General features: G+C 39.8%; 1 protein-coding gene across 4 annotated transcripts in view; it reads left to right on the top strand.

Moving 5' to 3' along the window:
- Positions 1-24,185, top strand: part of LOC139475872 (oxidation resistance protein 1-like) — a 119,623-nt gene that overhangs the window by 33,960 nt on the left and 61,478 nt on the right. For 3 of the 4 annotated variants that reach the window (XM_071259109.1, XM_071259101.1, XM_071259092.1), the window contains exon 2: positions 17,427-17,569. In XM_071259109.1, coding sequence (XP_071115210.1) covers positions 17,427-17,569 — 143 coding nt within the window. Of the gene's footprint in view, positions 1-12,019; positions 12,286-17,426; positions 17,570-24,185 lie in introns of those variants that run through there. The other variant, XM_071259085.1, reaches the window with a different exon arrangement.

Genomic DNA, 24,185 nt, shown 5'->3' with positions numbered 1-24,185 from the left:
ACAGAATTGACTTTCTTAAGAAGATCAAGCACCATATGGTAGTATTCTGTTGAGAAGCATTTTATCTGTTCATTGACTATTTGTGCCTGTGTAGCAGTTGAATTCACAGTGAATGGTAAACTAAGTAGCAACACCTAATAAAAGACGCATAAGGTGCTAGAATGAAATATTAAAGGTTTAAACTTGTCATGCATTTGTCATAAAAACTAATTCTGAAGCAGATTCCATTTTGAAAGATGATCTGTCTGTGGAAGGGAGGGTTCCTGTCATGCTGTCGGAAATATGGTCAGGTAGTCGGGGTGTTTGACTATCCGTGAGTATATATTGTTTTATGGTGAGTGAGTGGATCAGTGTGTGAGTGAGGGAGTGCAGAAGGGAAGGTTAATGTTCAGGTTCTAGAAATATGGTCAGGTAGTCGGGGTGTTTGACTATCCGTGAGTATATATTGTTTTACGATGAGTGAGTGGATCAGTGTGTGAGTGAGTGAGTGCAGAAGGGAAAGTTAATGTTCAGGTTCTAGAAATATGGTCAGGTAGTCGGGGTGTTTGACTATCTGTGAGTATATATTGTTTTACGATGAGTGAGTGGATCAGTGTGTGAGTGAGTGAGTGCAGAAGGGAAGGTTAATGTTCAGGTTCTAGAAATATGGTCAGGTAGTCGGGTTGTTTGACTATCCGTGAGTATATATTGTTTTATGGTGAGTGAGTGGATCAGTGTGTGAGTGAGTGAGTGCAGAAGGGAAGGTTAATGTTCAGGTTCTAGAAATATGGTCAGGTAGTCGGGGTGTTGGACTATCCGTGAGTATATACATAGTAAATACAGTGTCTGAGTGAGTGAGTGAGTCAATGTGTTTGCTGGTGCATCCAAGAGTCGGCAGAAGATAGAGTTGCTGTTCGGCTGTTTTATATCTCTTTTCAGTGAGTGTTTGGATCAGTGAGTGAGTGAGTGGGTGCATCCAAAAGTTGGCAGAAGGTTTGCCTGTTGTATATATCTTTTCAGTGAGTGAGTGAGTGCATCCAAAAGTTGGCAGAAGGTTTGCCTGTTGTATATATCTTTTCAGTGAGTGAGTGGGTGCATCCAAAAGTTGGCAGAAGGTTTGCCTGTTGTATATATCTTTTCAGTGAGTGTTTGGATCAGTGAGTGAGTGAGTGAGTGCATCCAAAAGTTGGCAGAAGGTTTGCCTGTTGTATATATCTTTTCAGTGAGTGTTTGGATCAGTGAGTGAGTGAGTGAGTGCATCCAAAAGTTGGCAGAAGGTTCACCTGTTGTATATATCTTTTCAGTGAGTGAGTGAGTGCATCCAAAAGTTGGCAGAAGGTTCGCCTGTTGTATATATCTTTTCAGTGAGTGAGTGAGTGCATCCAAAAGTTGGCAGAAGGTTTGCCTGTTGTATATATCTTTTCAGTGAGTGAGTGAGTGCATCCAAAAGTTGGCAGAAGGTTCACCTGTTGTATATATCTTTTCAGTGAATGAGTGAGTGCATCCAAAAGTTGGCAGAAGGTTCACCTGTTGTATATATCTTTTCAGTGAATGAGTGAGTGCATCCAAAAGTTGGCAGAAGGTTCACCTGTTGTATATATCTTTTCAGTGAATGAGTGAGTGTGTCCAAAAGTTGGCAGAGGGTTCGCCTGTTGTATATATCTTTTCAGTGAGTGAGTGAGTGTGTCCAAAAGTTGGCAGAGGGTTCGCCTGTTGTATACATCTTTTCAGTGAGTGAGTGAGTGCATCCAAAAGTTGGCAGAGGGTTCGCCTGTTGTATATATCTTTTCAGTGAGTGAGTGAGTGTGTCCAAAAGTTGGCAGAGGGTTCGCCTGTTGTATACATCTTTTCAGTGAGTGAGTGAGTGCATCCAAAAGTTGGCAGAGGGTTCGCCTGTTGTATATATCTTTTCAGTGAGTGAGTGAGTGCATCCAAAAGTTGGCAGAGGGTTCGCCTGTTGTATACATCTTTTCAGTGAGTGAGTGAGTGCATCCAAAAGTTGGCAGAGGGTTCGCCTGTTGTATACATCTTTTCAGTGAGTGAGTGAGTGCATCCAAAAGTTGGCAGAGGGTTCGCCTGTTGTATACATCTTTTCAGTGAGTGAGTGAGTGCGTCCAAAAGTTGGCAGAAGGTTCGCCTGTTGTATATATCTTTTCAGTGAATGAGTGAGTGCGTCCAAAAGTTGGCAGAAGGTTCACCTGTTGTATATATCTTTTCAGTGAATGAGTGAGTGCGTCCAAAAGTTGGCAGAAGGTTCGCCTGTTGTATATATCTTTTCAGTGAGTGAGTGGGCAGGTACAACTAAGATACGGTGTACACATAAATCTGTCAAATCTCCTTGCTGAATGCGAGAAGATCCTGTTACTTTATGAGTTAATGTGTTATTTCACGGAGACTGAGACTAGAGGCACCAGGCCGTGCAAGTGTCTGTGCACTCTGTGAAGATCAAAGGCATATTCAGAGCCTTGATCAATAGCAATGAAATACATACCGGAACATGCATGCATTGGTGCATAACGTTCAAACCAATAATTTCATGGAAATGGCATTGAAGAAATACCTTTCGATAATTATTATCATTTGGTGAAATAAGTTCAAGGTTAGCTCTCTGAAAACCCTTCTTTCTATTAAGACATTGCCACCCTGGATTTTGCTTCTGGTAGATTCACATAAGTACAACAAACTCATTGGGATTCATGATAAAATCAACATCATTCAGGTTATCAGATCCTGTAAAAATGTTTTGCTGTAATACCATAGAAAGGATTGTTTTAAACTCAACAAAGTTGTTTTTAAGGCCTTTCAAAGGAAACTGTTTGTTTACAATTTAAGTGTTAATTTCAACACAATGTATGACCTAAATAAGGCATAAATGTATTTTTTTTATCTAGCAAGTGTGTATAATCATAACAGGATCAGAAAACTGTTGATACAATTGCTTGATTACCAGTTCTACTAGAAATAGATTATGTTGAAGGCCTAATCAAACAGGAAACAGACTGGAGACGCTACTGCTCATCTGACAACTTATGTCAATAGACTACGCTATTTCCCTACAATTTATGTCAATAGACTAGGCTATTTCCCTGCAATTTAACTGTTAATGTGGATAATTTTGTTATTTGGAGGTATGAAGATTTCTTTGAACATTTCACCCACTAATTCTGAGATTGTTATGTCACACTGTAGATTGGTAAAAAGTATTTTCTATCAAAATGTCTGAAGTATGTTTGTTATTAATCATGCTGGTTTCATCAAAGAGAAATTTTTGATTTTTCAGAATCGTATCCTTATTCACATGATTCAGATAGAATTCCTGGGTGTTATCATTTTAGAGTTTTAATGTTATTTACATTTGCATTTGTTCAGATATTGGGTGAAGAAGGAAAAGAGATCAACAGGACCTTGGGTTGAATCATAAATGTCTTGAAACAGTGCTTATAATCACATTTACCCTGATCTAAAACTCTTCAATAAGTGAGAGTATGCTGACTCATCAAATTGTCCTTGCATAAGAAAGTCAATATGACCTTGTGTGATAGACAGCTTGTATATTCATGCAAGAGGCGACTAACAGGATTGGGTGGTCAGGCTCGCTGACTTGGTTGATGCATGTCATTGATCCCAATTGCGTGGATTGATGCTCATGATGTCAATCACTGGATTATCTGGTCCAGACTTGATTATTTACAGACTGCCGTCAAATACCTGGAATATTGCTAAGGGCGTTAAACAACAAACAAACAAACAAACAATCAAGTACTTTGAAAATACATTGACATCTTGTTAGCACCAGTAAGTCTTTTGGTCTTCCAGTAATGTCATAACCATTTCCATTTATTGAGGCACATTTGATGCAGAAATTGGTAGGAATATGCTTTTGATACAAGAAATTGGACAGGCTTTTGACAGGAAATATACATGGTATGTGAACTTGATGCCAGAATTTGTCCAGTGCCATCAAAAGTGGGGGATTATTTGATCAGCAAATTGCTTGCACTTCCATTTTTCCCTCAGCAGCCAAAATTACACCTGACAGTGCTTTGGGCTGGATTTAGCCCTGCTTCATTTAATGTCTTTGGATGAATTTGGCCACCATTGAAATGTATTGATTGTATTAGTGACACAGTCAACTTTGATATTTCAAGCCTGACAGCTGTACGAGTCATTGACAATAGGGCATGTCAGACACTGACGCAGGTACAGTGGCCAGCGTTTATTCTGGCATGGTCATAAAGGACTTGATGCCGCTCCATGTTGGAGGTTATGTAACAACAAGAAAAGAAATTAGTTGTGTTGACTGTTACGAAATCATATCAGTTCGATCTGGTTATTCACCTCCAGTTTGGGTCATGAATGATTTGAGATGTACATTTACATCAGTGCTGCGTATGTTATTTGTGATACATATCTCATATATGATATTTTACGTATCCAGCAATTTGGCACTTCTTAAACAGGGTTAGAAATGATTAATAGTTTTCATTTGTCACATTTAGTGTTCTGCTGCAGAGTTGCCATCAACCTTAGGGTAAAAGTGTTGTCCACAAGGAAATGTCACTAGTCCTTCCTGAAGTTTAGTAGTCTAGTAATAGTGGACTAAAAATAATATGAGTTGAGCTTAGGTGGTGTGAAATGGAGTTTATCGTCACATTCAAGATTATTGCACTTTTATTGCGACATGCACAGTGACCTGCATGCTTGTGCCAGTCTGGACTAAGGCCAGTTTTATAGTGCTAGCCTACTGTGATGTCATGCCACAGTTTAACATGGATACTCCAGTCATACACAGTATACTGACGAGCAGGACAGTTCTTGTTTTATCTCCTTTAAGCCTAGTGTCTGGCATTTTTAATGTCTTTTGGTATGAGGTGGCTGGGGATTAAACCACCGACCTTCCATTCTCTGTGCTGCAAAAGGTTAGAGGACAGGTTGGCAGAATTTCTGAGATCTCACAGTTGCTGATGCTGTACGTGTTGATGAGTGGTTTGATTGCTCAGCTACTTTACCTATGGGACCCGTGAAGATTCCGGGGTAGAATAGGTCTTCAGCAACCCATGCTTGCTGTAAAAGGCGACTGTGCTTGCTGTAAGAGGCGACTAATGGGATCGGGTGGTCAGGCTTGCTGACTTGGGTGATGCATGTCATCGTATCCCAATTGCGTGGATCGATGCTCTCGATGTCAATCACTGGATTGTCTGGTCCAGACTCGATTATTTACAGACTGCCAGCATATAGCTCGAATATTGTTGAGTGTGGGAACAAACAAACAAACTTTACCTGTGGACGGTCAGCTCAACATCAGCACTGACCCTACATTCAACAGAACTTGCTACAGTTAGAAGTATCCCAGAGCCATTCAGCTCTGTGTGTATATTCTGCTGTTGGGGCCCATGGACGGTCAGCTCGACAGCAGCACTGACCCTACATTCAACAGAACTTGCTACAGTTAGAAGTATCGCAGAGCCATTCAACTCTCTGTGTATATTCTGCTGTTGGGGCCCATGGACGGTCAGCTCGACAGCAGCACTAGTGCTGACCCTACATTCAACAGAAATGCATACAGTTAGAGGTATCCAAGAGCCATTCAGCTCTGTATGTGTTTCACTGTCGGGGGCCAAGGAATCAATGCATGTCATTTCCTTCCCTGTAAGAAACACTAGGCCCAATATTGGCTTTGCTATTGTTGTTTCAAGTAGGTCAGAAAAAGAATTAACTGTTGGAATTGTGGACTTCTTGCAGCAAAATCTTGAAAATTGAATTAATCCTACATGGGAGAGGCTCAGGTTGTAATCAAGTTGCTTTGATACCAAGGAAATGTAGTTAAATAAATAAAATGTTTGTTCTGACTAGAAGGAAATTGAGAGAATTCAAGGCTTGACTCAAACCAAGACGCAGATTAGAATTGTCTGCTAGATGCAAAATAGGTTGGAAGATGGTAACGATGGATGGATGGATGAGAAGATGGATGAATGCATAAGACTAGCTATACCACATTAAAAATTGGAAAGGCATTAAAACATAATGTGCCATATAATAGTTATTACAGCTTACAGTACTAATATGAATCATGAGGATTTTCCTTGGATTGCTGGAAATCCGGCATTTTTCCTCTCAGAATGATGTAAAATGCACTTATTTTAATCCTTGTTTTTAAAATTTTCTTGGGGGGCATGCTACCAAACCGCCCGAGATTGACGATGTTCCTCCAAATCAAGTTTTGCTGTTTTCATGTCTGTAATGATATGGCCATGATGGATGAATGATGCATGACAATGGATGGATGGAAGCTTTTCGTAAGATGGTGGAATTATGGAGGGTATAGACACCAGTCAAATGGAATGATCCATTAGGCATGTTAGGAAATCATGTTAAGTGATGATTGCAATTTTAGGGTTTGACCAATAGTTTGTTAAACAGTAGCATGAAATTGTTCAAATAAATGAAGTTATGCTGAATCAGCTAATCTTCTTGAGCTGCCTTATTCATAGCTAAGATTCTGAATATTTCTACATATATAATGATTCCTAATAGGGCTGGGACGAGTCCGAATTTACTACCCCCTGTTACCCGACCCTACCCGGGTACCCATGTAGGTAGCAAGAGATAGGTACAAAATGTCCGATTGGGCATTTTCTTTACCATAGCACTGGCAAACAGCATTAGAAACTAACAGTTTTTGTCCACTTGTCCTTATAATGATAACATATAGCAAAACCCTTAAAAATGACAATTTTCTACTAGTCCTTATAATACATTTACCATTGGGCAGTTTGGCAAGGCCCATAGGACTAGTGCCAATTTCTAACCCTGGCAAACGTATTTACATACATGTATTAAACAGCTGGTCATGCTTACACTGAAGTTGACTCAAGTTATATCTTTATTCAAAGATATGAAAAGTCAGAAGGAATGCGAACATTTGTGACTTGTAGTGTAGCCATAGAGTTCTAGATACTTTTTTGTCATTAAATAATATATCACGTGACTAACCACGGGTCCAGGTAGTCCTGTGGGTCCCTGGGTCCCACTCAGTACCCAGCCGACCCGGGTACCCGAGTTACTCGTCACAGCCCTAATTCCTAAGATTAATTTCTTGTATATTTCCTGGTGTAAACTGTAGAGGCAAATAGTCATAAGTTATCCCCTGTCAGCATCATCAGGTCAGGGAAGGAACGCCTGTTGTTGATCAATGAGGAAGAAGGCTCAGTTTTAGGGTGCTGTAATCCAGTACAGGCCAGGGCCCCGTTCCACAAAGCGATCTTAGAGCTACGATTGTCGTAAGTCCGTGTTACAGAATGGGAGTTACGATCAACTTAGCGCTAAGATCACTTTGTGGAACAGGGCCCAGCCAGTCAAGCATGAACCATTATTATTAAAACCACACATAAATTTGTCGTCAGAGATCGGGCGATAGAGACTTGGCTCAAACCTTCGTGAAACTAAAACATTTTTAAAAGCATTTACATACTCATTCTACAGTGCCGTGTTTACTCTAAAAATCTGTAATATGTTCAAGAAAATGCAGATTGTCATGTCAGTTTTAAGGCTTAGTACGAGGGACTTATAAGATTTATGTAATCTACAGATTGGTCTGGATGTTGGCCAGGGCCACTTATTGAGGTGAAGGATTATGATTCGATGGCCAAGAGAGCAATGACCTTTACAAGTTGGATCTAGTACCGATGGGGGTTCACTGACCCCCCCTACCTTCAATAAAACTATTTGAGATGAACAGAACAGTGAATGGAAAAACTTCTTGATGTAGTAGCAGATGAATCAAGCTTTCTTTGCTTCTGACTGTTTAGTTGACAATCAATGTCATTGCTGGCTGCACACAGAAAAGGAAATTGAAACATGAAATTTGAACACTGTTAATCATTTGCTGGGTGTAAGCAGAGATCACCATTCAACTGTAAGCACTGTACTTGAGCATTGGTAACACGAATGACCCATGAAGATCCGGGGTAGAATAGGTCTTCAGCAACCCATGCTTGGCGTCAAAGCCAACTATGGTTGTCGTAAGAGGCGACAAACGGGATCGGGTGGTCAGGCTCACTGACTTGGTAGATGCATGTCATCGATCCCAATTGTGTTGATCGATGCTCATGATATCAATCACTGGATTTTGTGGTCCAGACTCAAGTATTTACAGACCGCCGTCATATAGCTGGAATATTGCTGACTGTGGCAAACAAACACACACACCTTAGCATGAATAAGTGCCAAATCATTGGTTTTTTTTATCATTTGCCATTTAATGTTGAACTGTAGGTTGAATAATCTCACTGTACCAACACTGAGATAAGCAACAGAATGTATGTTCCTTTGGGTTATCTTTGGGAGGTGAAGGTCAGCCATTCCTGGGATATGGTCAACACAACAGAAGAATTTCTATAAATCATGTTTGAATACAAAAGACAGTGGTGGGGTGCAGAGGTCACCTTACCCCAGTGATTTAGCATTCAGATCTTGGCAGGCCCGGCTGTGATTAAACCAAACCTTACAAAATTATTCCTTGCTCAAACCTCTGAAGGCATTAAAGATGCCAAGTGTTGTTAACTCAACTGAAAGGTTATGCTTGTGTTGATTAAAAACTCCTGATACAGAGGAGCAATTTTTTTGTTGTTGGTAAAATCTAAAAGGTTTCATGTTTTTGAAGACTTCATTTATGTATCATCCAAATCTGAACAGTCTAAATTGAAAGTGTGCTTGTGGTTGGTTATGCCTTTTTGGAAGAGATGGATGAAATATTTTTTTTGTAAATGTATGTATCTCTCCTATAATCATGATAAAGGACACAGCCATGCATTTGTATTCTTGCTTGACTGTATGGCCTGGGAATGAATAAGAATGATGATGGGTTGGAGGCTTCATCAAAAGACGGTGTTAACCAACCAAACCTAAAATAACAGTGCAACATGCAGCTGAATCAAACTGCATAATATTGCTGAATACATCCGTGCATCCTCTGCATATTGAAGAGTGCGTCTGAGTACGGCAATAAAACTCAAGTTGGAGAGTGAAGTTTCTGAATATTTTCAAATGACATTCACTCTTTAATGTCAGCAGTAACCATTATCACAACTGTCCTACAGGCAGCCTATACCCTATTTCAATATCATTGATAACTACAAACTGACTGTTTTCCCAAGACAGTGCACATCATATTAACATAGGGCAGGCTTGTTGGTTTGACGTCATGCTGTCATAATTTAAATGTTGAAATGTTGTTGTTTTTCGAAAAAATCTGAATTTTAGATCCACAAGCATACTTTGCTCTGGGCTAGTTATCGCAGATGTGTCTCTTTCCTTCTGTCAGGGCGCAGAGGACCCAATTGTCTGAAGGGCACAAATCTCTGCTGAGTTGCATTCCTCAGGAGTACCATGATGGCAACTAAGGTTGGAAACCCTGGTTTGCCTTTTCATGATTCTTGATTCTATGTAGTGGATAGAGCCTCTGCTCTATCTAGTGGATAGAGCCTCTGATCTATCTACACCTGATTATTTTACAGACCGCTGGTCTGTACATATAGCTGGATTATTGCTGAGTGCAGCTTTAAACAGCAAACAAACAAACAAAAAACAAATCTCACACATTTAACCCAATTTTACCCACACCTCATACAAAAATCACTGATTGTGCTGCACTTGATTGATCTGATTGTGGTAAAACTGTCTTTGGATCACAAAGCACTGAACACATCAAGAACCTTGAGGCCCGCAATCATTTGCATCCTAATAAGTGCATCTTCGTCTTTTAACAATTGAACATATATGAGTACTGAGTCTGTGTGTTAGAACAGGTGAGCAGACTCAAACGAGCTGTCGTCATGGTATTATCTGTTTCATTCAAGATAGAGAAATCTCAGAAATAGTATGAGTATCTCCGAGATAGTATGTCATATGATTTCTGCAAATCATAGAGCCAGGGGGCAATTAGTGCTGCAATTAGCTGTCCAGAGTTGCATCTCTTACCTGTGCCAGAATCCACTTAGTTTGAATACAGATTTTACCGTGTGAGACTAAAAAAGGAAATGTTTCTTGGGCATTGGTGTGTAAATTTATCCTGCACATTAATAAATTTTATTGTCAATAAAAAAATAATTTTCAAATTCCCGCTTTACTATGTTTAGTGAAGCACACTCTGTTATCCATAACTTAAAATGCTTGTCCACTGACATTGCTTTGAAGGGCTGAGTTCCTTTTGTGCACAGTTTCTTGGTATTCTTAGTGGGGAAAAAAGGAAAAGTGATCTTCCTGCATCAAATCTGTTTTCAATTAAAAATCAAAATGAAATCCTGCTGCCTTCCTCACTCTTGAAAACAATATGCACAAGAAACATTTATATGTTTTTAAGCAGCCTCATGATCCTTGACCAGCACCTCCCCCAAGCTCATGGGCTTGCCAGAGAATATGCTGCTATGTAACTGATACAGAACTATTCAACATTCCTAAGCAGCATTGAACCCAAGCTCTCTCACACACTTTATAATTAATACCTGCTGTAAGAGCGAGTGAGTGAGTATTGTTTTACGCCATTTTTAGCATTATTCCAGCAATATCACGCCGGGGGACACCAGATATGGGCTTCACACATTGTACCCATGTCAGGAATCGGACCCCGGTCTTTTGCGTGATGAGCGAACGCTTTAACCACTGGGCTACTAAACTTCCCCTACCTACTGTGAGAAGGAATGATTTGGCTGTAAAAAACATTTCTACAACTTTTTGAGGTCATATAGTAGAATAACCATTGTATGAGTGTAGGAAACACATACGAAATGTTTGAATCAAATCCTTTCAAGATCACAACTACTAAAAGTTGTGCTTTACTGATATATAGCAAATTACTGCATTTGATTATTTTCAATAATAATGTTAACTATTTCCTCCAGTTCTCTTTGTTAAAAAGATGTGAGAAACAAAAATCTTACCTTGTTGACCTCTCATCCATTAAACATTAACACTGACTTTCGAATTCCCATTCAACAAGAAAATTGAAATCACCGCCAAATTTATGAGTACATTTCTTCAGATTGGAGCCGTTGAGTTTTGTCAGAACCCATTAAGATGATCTACTTGGCCTTCTGATAATGTCATTAAACCACAGGACAAGTTGAACGCTCACGGCTATTGTTGATTTTGCCCACATTTCAGGTAAGCTTTGTTTATTGCCACTTTTCAAAGAAAGACCCAGTGTTTTTTTCAGTTTTAATGGTTTATGTCATAAGTTTGCTGAGGTAGAGGCGGGCCTGTGGAGTGTAGCCTGCTAGGTTCAGAGGTTCGGTGTTTCGGAGAAGCTCGCTGTGCCCCAGGTCGAATCAACTGCGCCAGTTGGTGTCATGACAGGTGTCAGTGGTCGCGACGTGTGATGCAGTTTGAAGGATAGATGTCTGCAGGCTGGATTGGGTGTTTGGAAAGTCCTGCCTGGCTCTGGTTACATGTGCACCGTGCAGCCAACATATGGATGTTGTAGCTTGATCAGGGATTGAAACTCAGACAACTGTTTTGGAGTGGCACTTCTTGATTTCATGGGATGTGAATTTCATTGTTGGAATATGTGACTGCAAGACATCATAGTTAGGATACTCCTTAATCAGACAGTGTGCTTTAACCATATTGTAGTTGTAGACTATTAAGTTTACACACATGATCATTAGTGTTGTGTGACTTTAGTGTTACTTTAGTGTTACATTGGTGTTACTTTGAAAATATCTTTGAACTTTAGTATGTTATTCAAAATGTTCTTGTCATTTCTTAAGAAGTAACTTTGAAAAATTATTTTGGATATTTCTTCTAAAAGTTTGAGAAAAGAGACATTCCGGATCTATCAACTTTTTAAAGATAGACAGTATTTAGTTCTTGAACTCAACATTGTATACTGTTGTTTCAATGTGACCATGATGTCGAATAACAGCAACAATTACAAATATTGTAACTATGACCGGGTCATCAATGGTATGTGTGGATCATGAGTAACCTTCTTCATTTCATGCAATTATTGATGTAGATTAAGGAAAAAGGTAAACCTTTAGAAATGCACAGTCATCATAAATGGAGCTCAATGACGAGCAAATTTTCAGCAAGAAGGAACAAATTTCATCGTGACTCAATGGACATGAAGTATCATCGATCGGTGAGCCTTGACAGTTCTGATGCTTCGTATGAATCGTCTGAACCACTAGACATCCATTGTGAAGTACCTTGGCCAGAGAAATGTGCATGGCATCAGACAGGAAGTTTGAAATCTCATTTTGTCCATCTTTCGGACACTCTTGCCACTGATGAGATTCCCCTGACTGGGTGAGTGAGCTTCTCTCAGCTGTGTTTGTGATATGAAATTTCTGAAATTGCTAAGTCAATCTATTAAAGGAGAGAAAACTGTTAACTGTACAAATTTGCAGAAACTAGAACAAAAAGGACCAAAAAATGCAGGGAATTTCCCATTGATCAACATATCACTGAAGAATTCCGAGTATGATATCCCTTTGCTGTGTTTATAATATTCAGATACATTCCAGCCAGCCAGCCAGCCAGACTGGCAAGTCAAATTAGTCTGGTTAAAAAGTTAGTCCAGACAGCTAGGGTCCGTGTAAAACCCTAAGGCGTTCTCTTATGAAAGTTATCCTAACTCTCAAATTATATTTTTAAGAGTGAATACCAAAATTGGAGGTTTTAATTTTAATTTTATTTGCAGTCAACAATCAATATGTCACAATATTACAATAAAATTTATTTCCTTTTTCAATAATTTGTGCCATTAGTGTGTGCAGTGTTTGTGCTTGTGAGGCAGAGACTACACTGGTATGTAGTGGATGCACTTGAGGTTGAGAGTAATATTGGGTGTGAACTCAACATATGCAGTGATTATGACTGTCAGTTAATAAGAAAGAATTTGAACAGGATGAAGTGCCATATTTCTCTTGTGTATAACAATGTATAATGGACAGTTGATTCCCCCAAAACACCCCTCTCTCTGTGTGTGTGTGTGTCCCTGGTTATCCTTGTATGTGATCAGCAGGTCACACTCACCCACATTTAAAGCAACCTCGATCAGATCACATTTAGTAACTGATGTCTTCAAATCAGATAATGGATTCTCCTCAAAAAGTCATAATGTTGTTGTTTGATTTTCTGTATGTCGCTGTGTTGTTTGCAAGATCAAACATAGCAAGATTGAAAGAAGCCTTCATGTTGCAATCGCTGATTGGTTGACATTTCCAACAGTTTCCTAACAAAAGTAACAAAAGTTACAAAAGTACAAAAGTAACCATGAATATACCAATGTGCTAACGACAACTATGGACTACTACAGGTTACTGTATGGACTACTACAGATTACGGTATAGACTGCTACTGGTTACTGTTAGACTACTACAGGTTACTGTATGGACTGCTACAGGTTACTGTATGGACTGCTACAGCTTACTGTATGGACTACTACAGGTTACTGTATGGACTACTACAGGTTACTGTATGGACTACTACAGGTTACTGAATGGACTACTACAGGTTACTGTATGGACTACTACAGGTTACTGTATGGACTACTACAGGTTACGGTATGGACTGCTACAGGTTACTGTATGGACTGCTACAGCTTACTGTATGGACTACTACAGGTTACTGAATGGACTACTACAGGTTACTGTATGGACTACTACAGGTTATGGTATGGACTGCTACAGGTTACTGTATGGACTGCTACAGGTTACTGAATGGACTACTACAGGTTACTGTATGGACTACTACAGGTTACAGTATGGACTACTACAGGTTACTGTATGGACTACTACAGGTTACTGTATGGACTACTACAGGTTACGGTATGGACTACTACAGGTTACTGTATGGACTACTACAGGTTACTGAATGGACTACTACAGGTTACTGTATGGACTACTACAGGTTACTGTATGGACTACTACATGTTATGGTATGGATACTACAGGTTACTGTATGGACTACAACAGGTTACTGTATGGACTACTACAGGTTACTGTACGGACTACTACAGGTTACTGTATGGACTACTACAGGTTACTGTATGAACTACCACAGGTTACTGTATGGACTGCTACAGGTTACTATATGGACTACTACAGGTTACTGTATGGACTACTACAGGTTATGGTATGGACTGCTAAAGGTTACGGTATGGACTGCTACATGTTATGGTATGGACTGCTACAGGTTACTACTTGGACTACCACAGGTTACTGCAAAGACACTTACAAATTAGGTTACTAATATTCTGTTCAGCCTGTACTTAGAGAGCTAAGGGCAAAGGTGAATGAGCTTATCATGTAGGTCATTGCTTATGGGCATGCATACATCATGAAAAATGTGTAGGAAGGTTTTATCTGAAATATTTGATAGTTATAAATATATCCGATGTGACGGATGTAAATGTCATCTTGTATGGGAAGTAAATTTGTAAATAGATAAGTAAATGTCCAGACACAATGAAATAATAATCAGATTTCTACGCTTTTTAACATTCAATTGTCACATTTTCTCTTGATATATTTATTGACTCGGGGACAAGCCAGAATGATCTTGCACTCATCTTGTTGTAATGAAATTAAGTGAAGTGGCTTTTTCAGTAGGAGGTAAGGTTTAATATCTAATCAACTTAAAAATTCCTTGTGTATCAGTGTGGATGAGGTCACTGTGAAACTCACGAAAATTGAATGGCTGCAAAAAAGATACCATGGTTGCATGCAGCTCTGTGGCAACAATACAAAGGAACATGAGAACACTGATAGTTCCTGTGATATTATATGGTAAAGGAATACTGAGCCCTTCCATCTTCCTTGTTGACAGGGAATTTTAATGAATATGGACAATGAAATCAGAGAGAGATAAAACATTTGAGTGTTGCTGCCATGGAAACATCAGGGCATATTGTGGAACTTGGCCAATAACACCATACCTGGAACCCATTTGATTCTTTCTCCAGGAAGTGGTGGGTGTTGCTATGGGATTTGTAAGGACCTTGCTGATTGAAGTGCTAAAGTTGAGGCACGTCTCAAACAACATCCTAGTTATCATTATAAATATTGTATTTGCTTTTCCTCTGATTCATAGCAATTTGTGTTTTCTGTGAGACTATTTCAAGGAAATGGAATACTGCCCAAGCTGTCAGTCAATGGTTTGTCAGGCCAAGACTTATTTATGTATGTTGCTGTGATATTGCTTGCATATTGCTGGCTTGGGTGTACACAACAATCATGTAGGAAATGTATGGGTGTGAAATGAACAATGTTACACTTTGTATGTTTGGGGAAATATTTCTATTTTGTTCCTGAGGACCTGAGTAGTCATCAACTTATCTGATTCTGACTACTAAAGGAACTGTGAAGATCCGGGGTAGAATACGTCTTCAGCAACCCATGCTTGCCGTAAAAGGCGACTATGCTTGTCCCAAGAGGCGGCTATCCCGTTAGTTGCCTCTTAGGACAAGCATAGTCGCCTTTTACGGCAAGCATGGGTTGCTGAAGACCTGTTCCATCCCGGATCTTCCCGGGTCAACAATTTATTATCAATCATATGCGGAATGTAGTGATAAAAAGTTAAGCTGATGTATTGCTGGTGCATTGTCCCATGCATTCCTCACTACTCAACAACATGCTTGTGTTTAAAGTGTAGCTTGAAAGAATATGTCACAACACCACTCTGCTCAGCCACATGTGGCCTTGACATTATCAAGGAGTGGCCTATGCATGCTGTATTCCAACTATTGAGGGCAACAGAAGATTGAATCAGCCATTTGTCTTTGTTCATGGATGCTTGAGACAGATGAGAACATGTAGAAACTCGGTGGTAGTTAGGGAGCGATAAATATGTTGGTCCACCGGTAAATGCAGGCAGTAATTGTAAAAGGTTGTCCCATTTGCTGGTTGAAAATATGAAAAGTTCTTCTAACATTTTATAAAAACAGCAACTAACAGAAACTTTTAAAATTGTGAAAATATTAAATTCTGTTTGTAGTTTTGTAAAGTTTCTGTCACTGTGAAAGCTGCGAAATTGTTAATCTGACATAAAGCAATATTTGTTCACTCGCTCATAAATCGTACTTATTGTTATTCTGCATGGCACTTGGCATTAAATGGGATATAACAAGGACTGGTCGGCTCAGTCAGTTTACTCACAGTTTCAGAGTGGGATATCTATGTTAAACTGCACTATAAAACAGGCATTACCCGGACTAGTACAAGCAGCCACACACACACACACTGACATGTGCATGCCCCCATGTACCATAATCGTCAACGCATGTTTAACCCTATTTCACCTCACCTCACCTCAGTCATAAATCTTCTGTGGTACCAGTTATTTTTCTGTAAGCTCCCTGAAGTATACATTTGTCAAACCCTGATAATAATTCCATGCTTGTATATTTGACCGGAAAACATTTGTCATGCTAATAGTCTAAACATGCTTTACCTGATACAAAGAGGATTAAGAATAGAAAATTTGGTTTGGTTGACAGTATTGTAATTAGTGTTTGTAAGTTACTTTAATTATGATAATGATTGTATGAGCCAGCAAGGGATCTTTTAGTTTTGAATCCTAGATAAATACCTGATGCTATTGTATTGGATTCTGGAAACACCATAAATGCTTGACTTTTAACATTAGTGTTATGACAAGGATGCTTAGTTTCAGCCATGGTACTGTGAGGATATCTGCAGTAGTCTCTGGAATCAGTGTTGACACTATCGGGTGATTCAGTGATACTGAAAGCTTTCAATGGAATTGGCAGTAACAGCTGGTGAAACTGACACAGGAGTAGCATGCCTCTTGTTTCAAAGCTTTGTATGTTTATGCACAGGCAGCACTAGAAACACCAGTCAGACTCATTTTAATACTGGTCATCTTTGAAATCAATGGAAACTTGAATCGTGTGTTGTTCAAAAACGTCAATGAAACTTTGAAATTCATAGTAACTTGAAGGCATGCGTTGACTCATATGTCCACTTCATGACTCATATGTTTTATTATTAATATGAAAACTTGAAACTCCAATGAATATAAGTCTTTTCAATCATTTCAAATTCGCCCACATGTGTATTGTTCATGGAAGGCAAATAAAAGTAAACTAATGGAATGTGTGCATTACTCAATGTAAAGCATGAAAACAATACAGTAATCAGTAATATTTACCATTAACCAATTTTATTTACGACATGAATTTTATGCACTGTTTGCTGCTAAAGGTGAGCTCCAGAACCTTGACGCCATGTGCTCCACTTGGTTCATTGAACTGTACATTTTGACAGTACTGACCCATCCATCAAGTACCTACCTCCACAAAAGTGTTGTGTTTGTAAATTCTGAAATGATACAGAATACTCAATGTGTAACTCTTTGGTTGGTTGCCATGGATTTGCTTGTGTATTGCAGATTCTGAATGTCTTATGGTTTCATGCTCATTTCAGATTCCGGTCTGGGTCCCTTGACAGTCAGCTGGTGACATCAACAACAGATAAGACAGACAGCTCCCTAGCGATAGTGTCTGACTCTGATGAAGGCAAGGAAAATGACAGCACAAAGGCTGTCGACATTGGCAACCCACAGAGAGGTGAGTGTCAGGTTGTCCAGGGGGAGATAACTCCCAAGTAGATGATCACTGGGCCTGTAGGTTAATACCAGGATGTTGCAATACGCTTTTTAAACGATATGTATTGCAATAAGATTTCCTTGTTCCTGTATATTGGGTAAAAAAAATAAAATAAGTTTTTGTTTTTATCTGTGTTGTTAAACCTAAAATCTACACAGAAATTCATTCACAAATGATGTTTACTTTCAGAATTGATTACAAAATGGCAAAAACATGGAAATGATTTTTCTCATAACTACCCTACATGTATGTCCTTGACGACAAAATGGTGTGAACTGACCATACTGAGTAATATTTTGTTAGTTTACATGTAGAAATTAGAATCTGCATGTACAATCAGTTTCAGTCACTGTCAAACACTTAAACTCCCATTGTATTGCAAGACGTATAGTAATACAGATACCTGTATCACAATATATTGCAATGCAGTTTTTTAGACCGAAGGCAAATTTAGCAGCCACAGGTTACCGGGCAAGCACTTATTTTGCTCACTGCTTATGACCCTAATGACATAGGGTCCTTGTCTCAGTTTCACACAGGACTTTCAGCTCCATTCACTGATCATGTGACAATGGACACACTAAAACCAAAATGGCTACTGCCAAATTTATTGTTGTTTATATCATGGTGACTGCCTCTGTGGTCTAGTGGTAGAGCCTCTTGCCTGGGACCGAAATGTCCGGGGTTTGATCCCTGGCCGTGTCATACCAAAAGATGTTAAAAGATGCTACTTGTTGTTACCCAGTCTTGATGCTCAGCATTAAATGGGATAAAGCTGTATGGTATCTCAGTGTGCTGGCACTATAAATCAGCATCAGTCCGGTCTACTACAAGCAGCCCCCCCCCACGTACACACACAATGCACGTCGCTTTGGCCACGATTCTGCGATATTCTTGCATAGTTGCATAGTAGTTGTGATAGATATCGCATCAACATTCAATCAGCACGATTGAAAATCGCGTAGATCTTTCAATAGTTTTATCTGTTATTAACACTCTCATTTTCACCTACAAAAATCGAAATGTCGTATTGCTTGAATAAATTTATCTACGGTAACTAAAAATGTCAATAAAAAACTTATATGCTAGTTTATTCAGTCGTCAAAAGTTGTCAATCGAAACAGTGATTTGCATATTCGCAACACTGCATGCTATACTGTGCATAAGCGATTCCTATATCACTGCATGGAGCTTTGCATCGGCTGACAATGGTGGAGTGTGCAACACTTTTTTTTATCCCCTATTGGCAAAATGAGTGTTTCTGTTTACAAACTGAACACTTTGGTTGTGCACGAAAATCTTATTCCGTGATCTACAACTCCAAGTCATTAAATAGGGGTGTCACGATACAAATACCTCACGATATGATACGTATCTCGATTTTAAGGTCAAGATACGATATGTATCTCGATACACCAATACCGACCTTTTATGCGTAAATTTAGAACTTTTTAATTACATATCACATTCACAATTATGTGTTCTTTTGTAAAATAATAATAATTAGAAAAGGTTGATTCTGTTTATTCAAACAAGTGTCAGACACTAACAAGTTTTCGTATGTGTCAAATTCAGAAAATATGACATTTCGATTCGAAATGAAGAAGCAATCGATGCGTGAACAAATGGATACCGATTTCAATACAATTTCATATTGATATAAATTTACATGTATCCCGTATCGTATAGTGAGAATTATCTACTGATGCATCGGTACAATCTGTGAATCGTGACATCCCTATCATAAACATTTTTTGTTTAAGACTTAAATCCTGGCAGCCATAGAATGGGAGTCCGATGGTGTGCAGTTGGGTTGCAATGTCTCTAGCACAGCCTTCTCATGGCAGCCCCAGAATGGGAGTCAGATGGTGTGCAGTTGGGTTGCAATGTCTCTAGCACAGCCTTCTCATGGCAGCCCCAGAATGGGAGTCCGATGGTGTGCAGTTGGGTTGCAATGTCTCTAGCACAGCCTTCTCATGGCAGCCCCAGAATGGGAGTCAGATGGTGTGCAGTTGGGTTGCAATGTCTCTAGCGCAGCCTTCTCGTGGCAGCCCCAGAATGGGAGTCCGATGGTGTGCAGTTGGGTTGCAATGTCTCTAGCGCAGCCTTCTCGTGGCAGCCCCAGAATGGGAGTCAGATAGTGTGCAGTTGGGTTGCAATGTCTCTAGCACAGCCTTCTCGTGGCAGCCATAGAATGGGAGTCAGATAGTGTGCAGTTGGGTTGCAATGTCTCTAGCTCAGCCTTCTCGTGGCAGCCCCAGAATGGGAGTCCGATGGTGTGCAGTTGGGTTGCAATGTCTCTAGCATGGCCTTCTCGTGGCAGCCATAGAATGGGAGTCAGATGGTGTGCAGTTGGGTTGCAATGTCTCTATCATGGCCTTCTCGTGGCAGCCCCAGAATGGGAGTCAGATGGTGTGCAGTTGGGTTGCAATGTCTCTAGCGCAGCCTTCTCGTGGCAGCCATAGAATGGGAGTCAGATGGTGTGCAGTTGGGTTGCAATGTCTCTATCATGGCCTTCTCGTGGCAGCCATAGAATGGGAGTCAGATGGTGTGCAGTTGGGTTGCAATGTCTCTAGCGCAGCCTTCTCGTGGCAGCCATAGAATGGGAGTCAGATGGTGTGCAGTTGGGTTGCAATGTCTCTAGCGCAACCTTCTCGTGGCAGCCCCAGAATGGGAGTCAGATAGTGTGCAGTTGGGTTGCAATGTCTCTAGCGCAGCCTTCTCGTGGCAGCCCCAGAATGGGAGTCAGATGGTGTGCAGTTGGGTTGCAATGTCTCTAGTGCAGCCTTCTCGTGGCAGCCATAGAATGGGAGTCAGATAGTGTGCAGTTGGGTTGCAATGTCTCTCGCGCAGCCTTCTCGTGGCAGCCCCAGAATGGGAGTCAGATGGTGTGCAGTTGGGTTGCAATGTCTCTAGCACAGCCTTCTCGTGGCAGCCCCAGAATGGGAGTCAGATGGTGTGCAGTTGGGTTGCAATGTCTCTAGCGCAGCCTTCTCGTGGCAGCCCCAGAATGGGAGTCCGATGGTGTGCAGTTGGGTTGCAATGTCTCTATCATGGCCTTCTCGTGGCAGCCATAGAATGGGAGTCAGATGGTGTGCAGTTGGGTTGCAATGTCTCTAGCGCAGCCTTCTCGTGGCAGCCATAGAATGGGAGTCAGATGGTGTGCTGTTTGGTTGCAATGTCTCTAGCACAGCCTTCCCACAACTGCCGAGGCCATTGCGTTAAGTCCCCATTAAGCATTATTTATCGCCCAAGTCCTTTTCTGAAATTCTGTTTCAACAAATTTGGGTTCTTTGCCCACAAGGATTTTTTCAAGAAAACTTCTCAAGCAACTTCAAGTCTGCAAGATGCCAAATTGTTTATGAAGTATTATTAATCATAACATATTTGTTTTGTAATAAATTGCTTTTTCTCTAATGTGAAGAATATCCGATCTGAACATTTAGGTCCTTTATTCGATAAATGAGATTTGATGTTGCCAGGCAACTGATCAATTTATTTCTTTGATCAACAGTTACATGTATTGTAAATTACCCATGTCATTAATTTATTGTAATGGAATTCCTTTGTGATTGATTTGGAGAGAATGAGGTAATAGATGTAAAATGTTAGGCCTAACAAGGTTTGATAACTGATAGCAAAAGCATTCAGAAGTTGTTATGACTCTCATAAAACTATCTGTGATGCAATCTGTGAAACTATCTATGAAGCAATATATGAAGCAGCTGCTTTGCTGTTGTTCTAGTAATCAGGCCCTTATGTTATAAAATACAGAATGAATATAAATATGATAGTTAACATGTGTAATGTGAGATTATATCAAAATTATTTTGAAGAATGAGATTTTTCATTTTGCGTAACGGTTGCTGAATTGATTTGAGAGTGCAGAAAACATTCTGAGCCAATAGGATTTCATGAGAGTTTGTGCTAAGTAAATGTTAAATCTTATCCTTACTGAGTGCACAACTTCTAAATGCCTCTCAAAGTTAATTGAGCTGAGGTTAACATGACTCGGGAAAAGTGTGCAACTAGGTATAAGGGATTTATTCACATGCAGCCCGTCTTGTTCATGGCTGAGTATAAAGGATTTATTCTCCCTCTCAGAAATCCATGTACAGCCTGTCTTGTTCATGGCGGGGTATAAGGGATTTATTCTCTCAGTTAGAAATTTATTTCCCTCCAATGCATGATACAGTATTTTATCAAGATCACATGTTCTAATGATATCTCATCATTCCGACATGGAGGTATGATAAGAATATTTGTTTGACACTCCCTATACTAAATGTTACTCGGAGACCAATAACCTCCTAAGTGACATCCAGTGTGGTTGCTGGAAAAACAGAAGTACCATTGACCATTTGGTGTCAACAAACAACATATTGTATCAATCTTGTTCGACCTAGAGAAGGCATAGGATGTAGGTATTTCAAAAGATTTGCATGAATTTTGATTGAGGGGCAGATTACCTCACTTCATATTTCAGCTTTTGAACAACAGACAATTTTAAGTATGAGTGGGCTGTACCCTGTCTGATCATTTCGATCAAGATCAGGGTGTCCCTCAAGGCAGCATCCTATCTGTCATACTTTATAGAATAGGATTGAATAGTCTCACCAGTCTTGAACAATAGTGATGATTGTTCACCTTTAATGGATGAGTTCAACATTTCTTGTGGTGGTAAGAATATGCATACAATAGAAAGACAGTTACAACTATGTCTTAACAATATTTAAACATAGGGAAATGAAAATGGCTTCAAGTTTTCTAAATCAAAAAGTAATTGCATTCACTTTTGTTACAAATACAAACTGCATAAAGTTCATGATTTATTTTAAGATGGTACTCCTATCAAGGTAGTAGAAGAGGCCAAATTCCAGGGCCACATTTTTGACCGTCAGCCAACATACTTACCACACATCAAATATCTAAAAGGCAAAGCGCCTAAAGGCTCTTGAATTGTTAAAAGTCTTTACAGATTCTGAGTAGGGAGGGGATCAGACAACCTTCTTTCACTTGTACAGGTCATTAATGCGCTCTTAACTAGATTATGGTTCAGTTGTCTATAGTGGAGCCTGCAAAAGCAGCTTAGAAAAATTAGACACAAGGCAGAAGGCCTAAGACTCTGTCTTTTAGTACCTCTCCTGTCCAAGGTTTGTACATGGAAGCTGATGAACCTTCCCTCGAACAACATTGCATTAAACTATCACTCCAATACATCTCTAAATTGCATTCAAATCAGTCAAACCCAGCATACAATTGTGTTTTCAAATCTCTATATGAAAACCTGTTTTCTAAACTATATCTAAATATTATATCACCTTACCGACTTCTGTCTTTTCCTCCCTGGCAGAGCAAGTGAAGCCAAAGTTAGACCTCAGTCTTTTCCAGCTAAAAAGTCTGAAACATATCCTTTGGTATAGCAGTAAGAATATATCCAATTACGGACAAAGTATTATTCTCATAGATCCCCCCTGTGGGGACCCTGGGTAGAATGTATCCCCAGCACCCCATTGCTGGTCATAAGAGGTGACCTAGTGGCTATTATGAGTTAGGTCCCTTCTATGTCCCCCCCCTATTGACCAATCAAATTACCCCTCTCATATTACTTGCATTTGCTTCAAACAAAATGGCAGCCCCCAGTCAAGACGGTCTGATCCATAATCAAAGTCTATATTGTGATAGAATGGATCTTACTTCATTAAGTGCATTAACTCACATGAGCACCTTGATTAAAAACATGAAAGATTTGGAAAATATCTGTTGACATGCTTTGCAATTCCTGCAATCGACCAAAATCTACATGGCTGTTTATGAACCGGATGTCGATTTCGATACACGATTTCGATTAGACTATGCATCGACTCGTTGTTCCAGCCAAATTTTAACTCCGTAATTCCAGCCTAGTTTGCATGGGTGAAATCTGGTCTTTTATAGCCGGTTAACTCCCTTACTTCGGGGAAAATGGTTCTGAAGTCAATGAAAACAAGTCTGATGAATCCATGTGTTCTGTAAAGATTGACTGTAAATGTTGAGTGAGTGTGATGCCACTGTGGAATTCAGTTATTGAGTGCTATTACATCATGTCAGTATGTGGGTGGAAAGCCCTACCGTTTTCGAAAACCAGTATGGCTGAGATGCTGACATACCAAAACTCATAATCAGGTGCCATGTTTGAAGTTTAGCATGAACGTATAGGCGTCCTTCATTCATGGACCTCACAATCCCCCTTTGTATCAAACAGTGAGGAGGAATCGTGATTGTCCATAAAGCACTTTACCGATAACAACCAAATACTGTTGGGATCCCAGGTTTAAGAATTAGTCCCCAGCAATCTAACCCATGATGCTTGTTGTAAGAGGTGACTATGCTTGTTGTAAGAGGTGACTATGCTTGTTGTAAGAGGTGACTGTGCTTGTTGTAAGAGGCGACTATGCTTGTTGTAAGAGGTGACTATGCTTGTTGTAAGAGGCGACTATGCTTGTTGTAAGAGGTGACTGTGCTTGTCATATGAGGTGACTATGCTTTACGTAAGAGGCGACTATGCTTGTCATAAGAGGTGATGGGATTGGGTGGT

The sequence above is a fragment of the Haliotis cracherodii genome, unplaced genomic scaffold, assembly GCF_022045235.1.
Source record: "Haliotis cracherodii isolate W230 unplaced genomic scaffold, xgHalCrac1.p SCAF_1, whole genome shotgun sequence".
NCBI lineage: Eukaryota > Metazoa > Mollusca > Gastropoda > Lepetellida > Haliotidae > Haliotis > Haliotis cracherodii.
The sequence above is the reverse complement of the archived record's forward strand: the minus strand, read 5'-3'. Positions and strand labels throughout refer to the sequence as shown.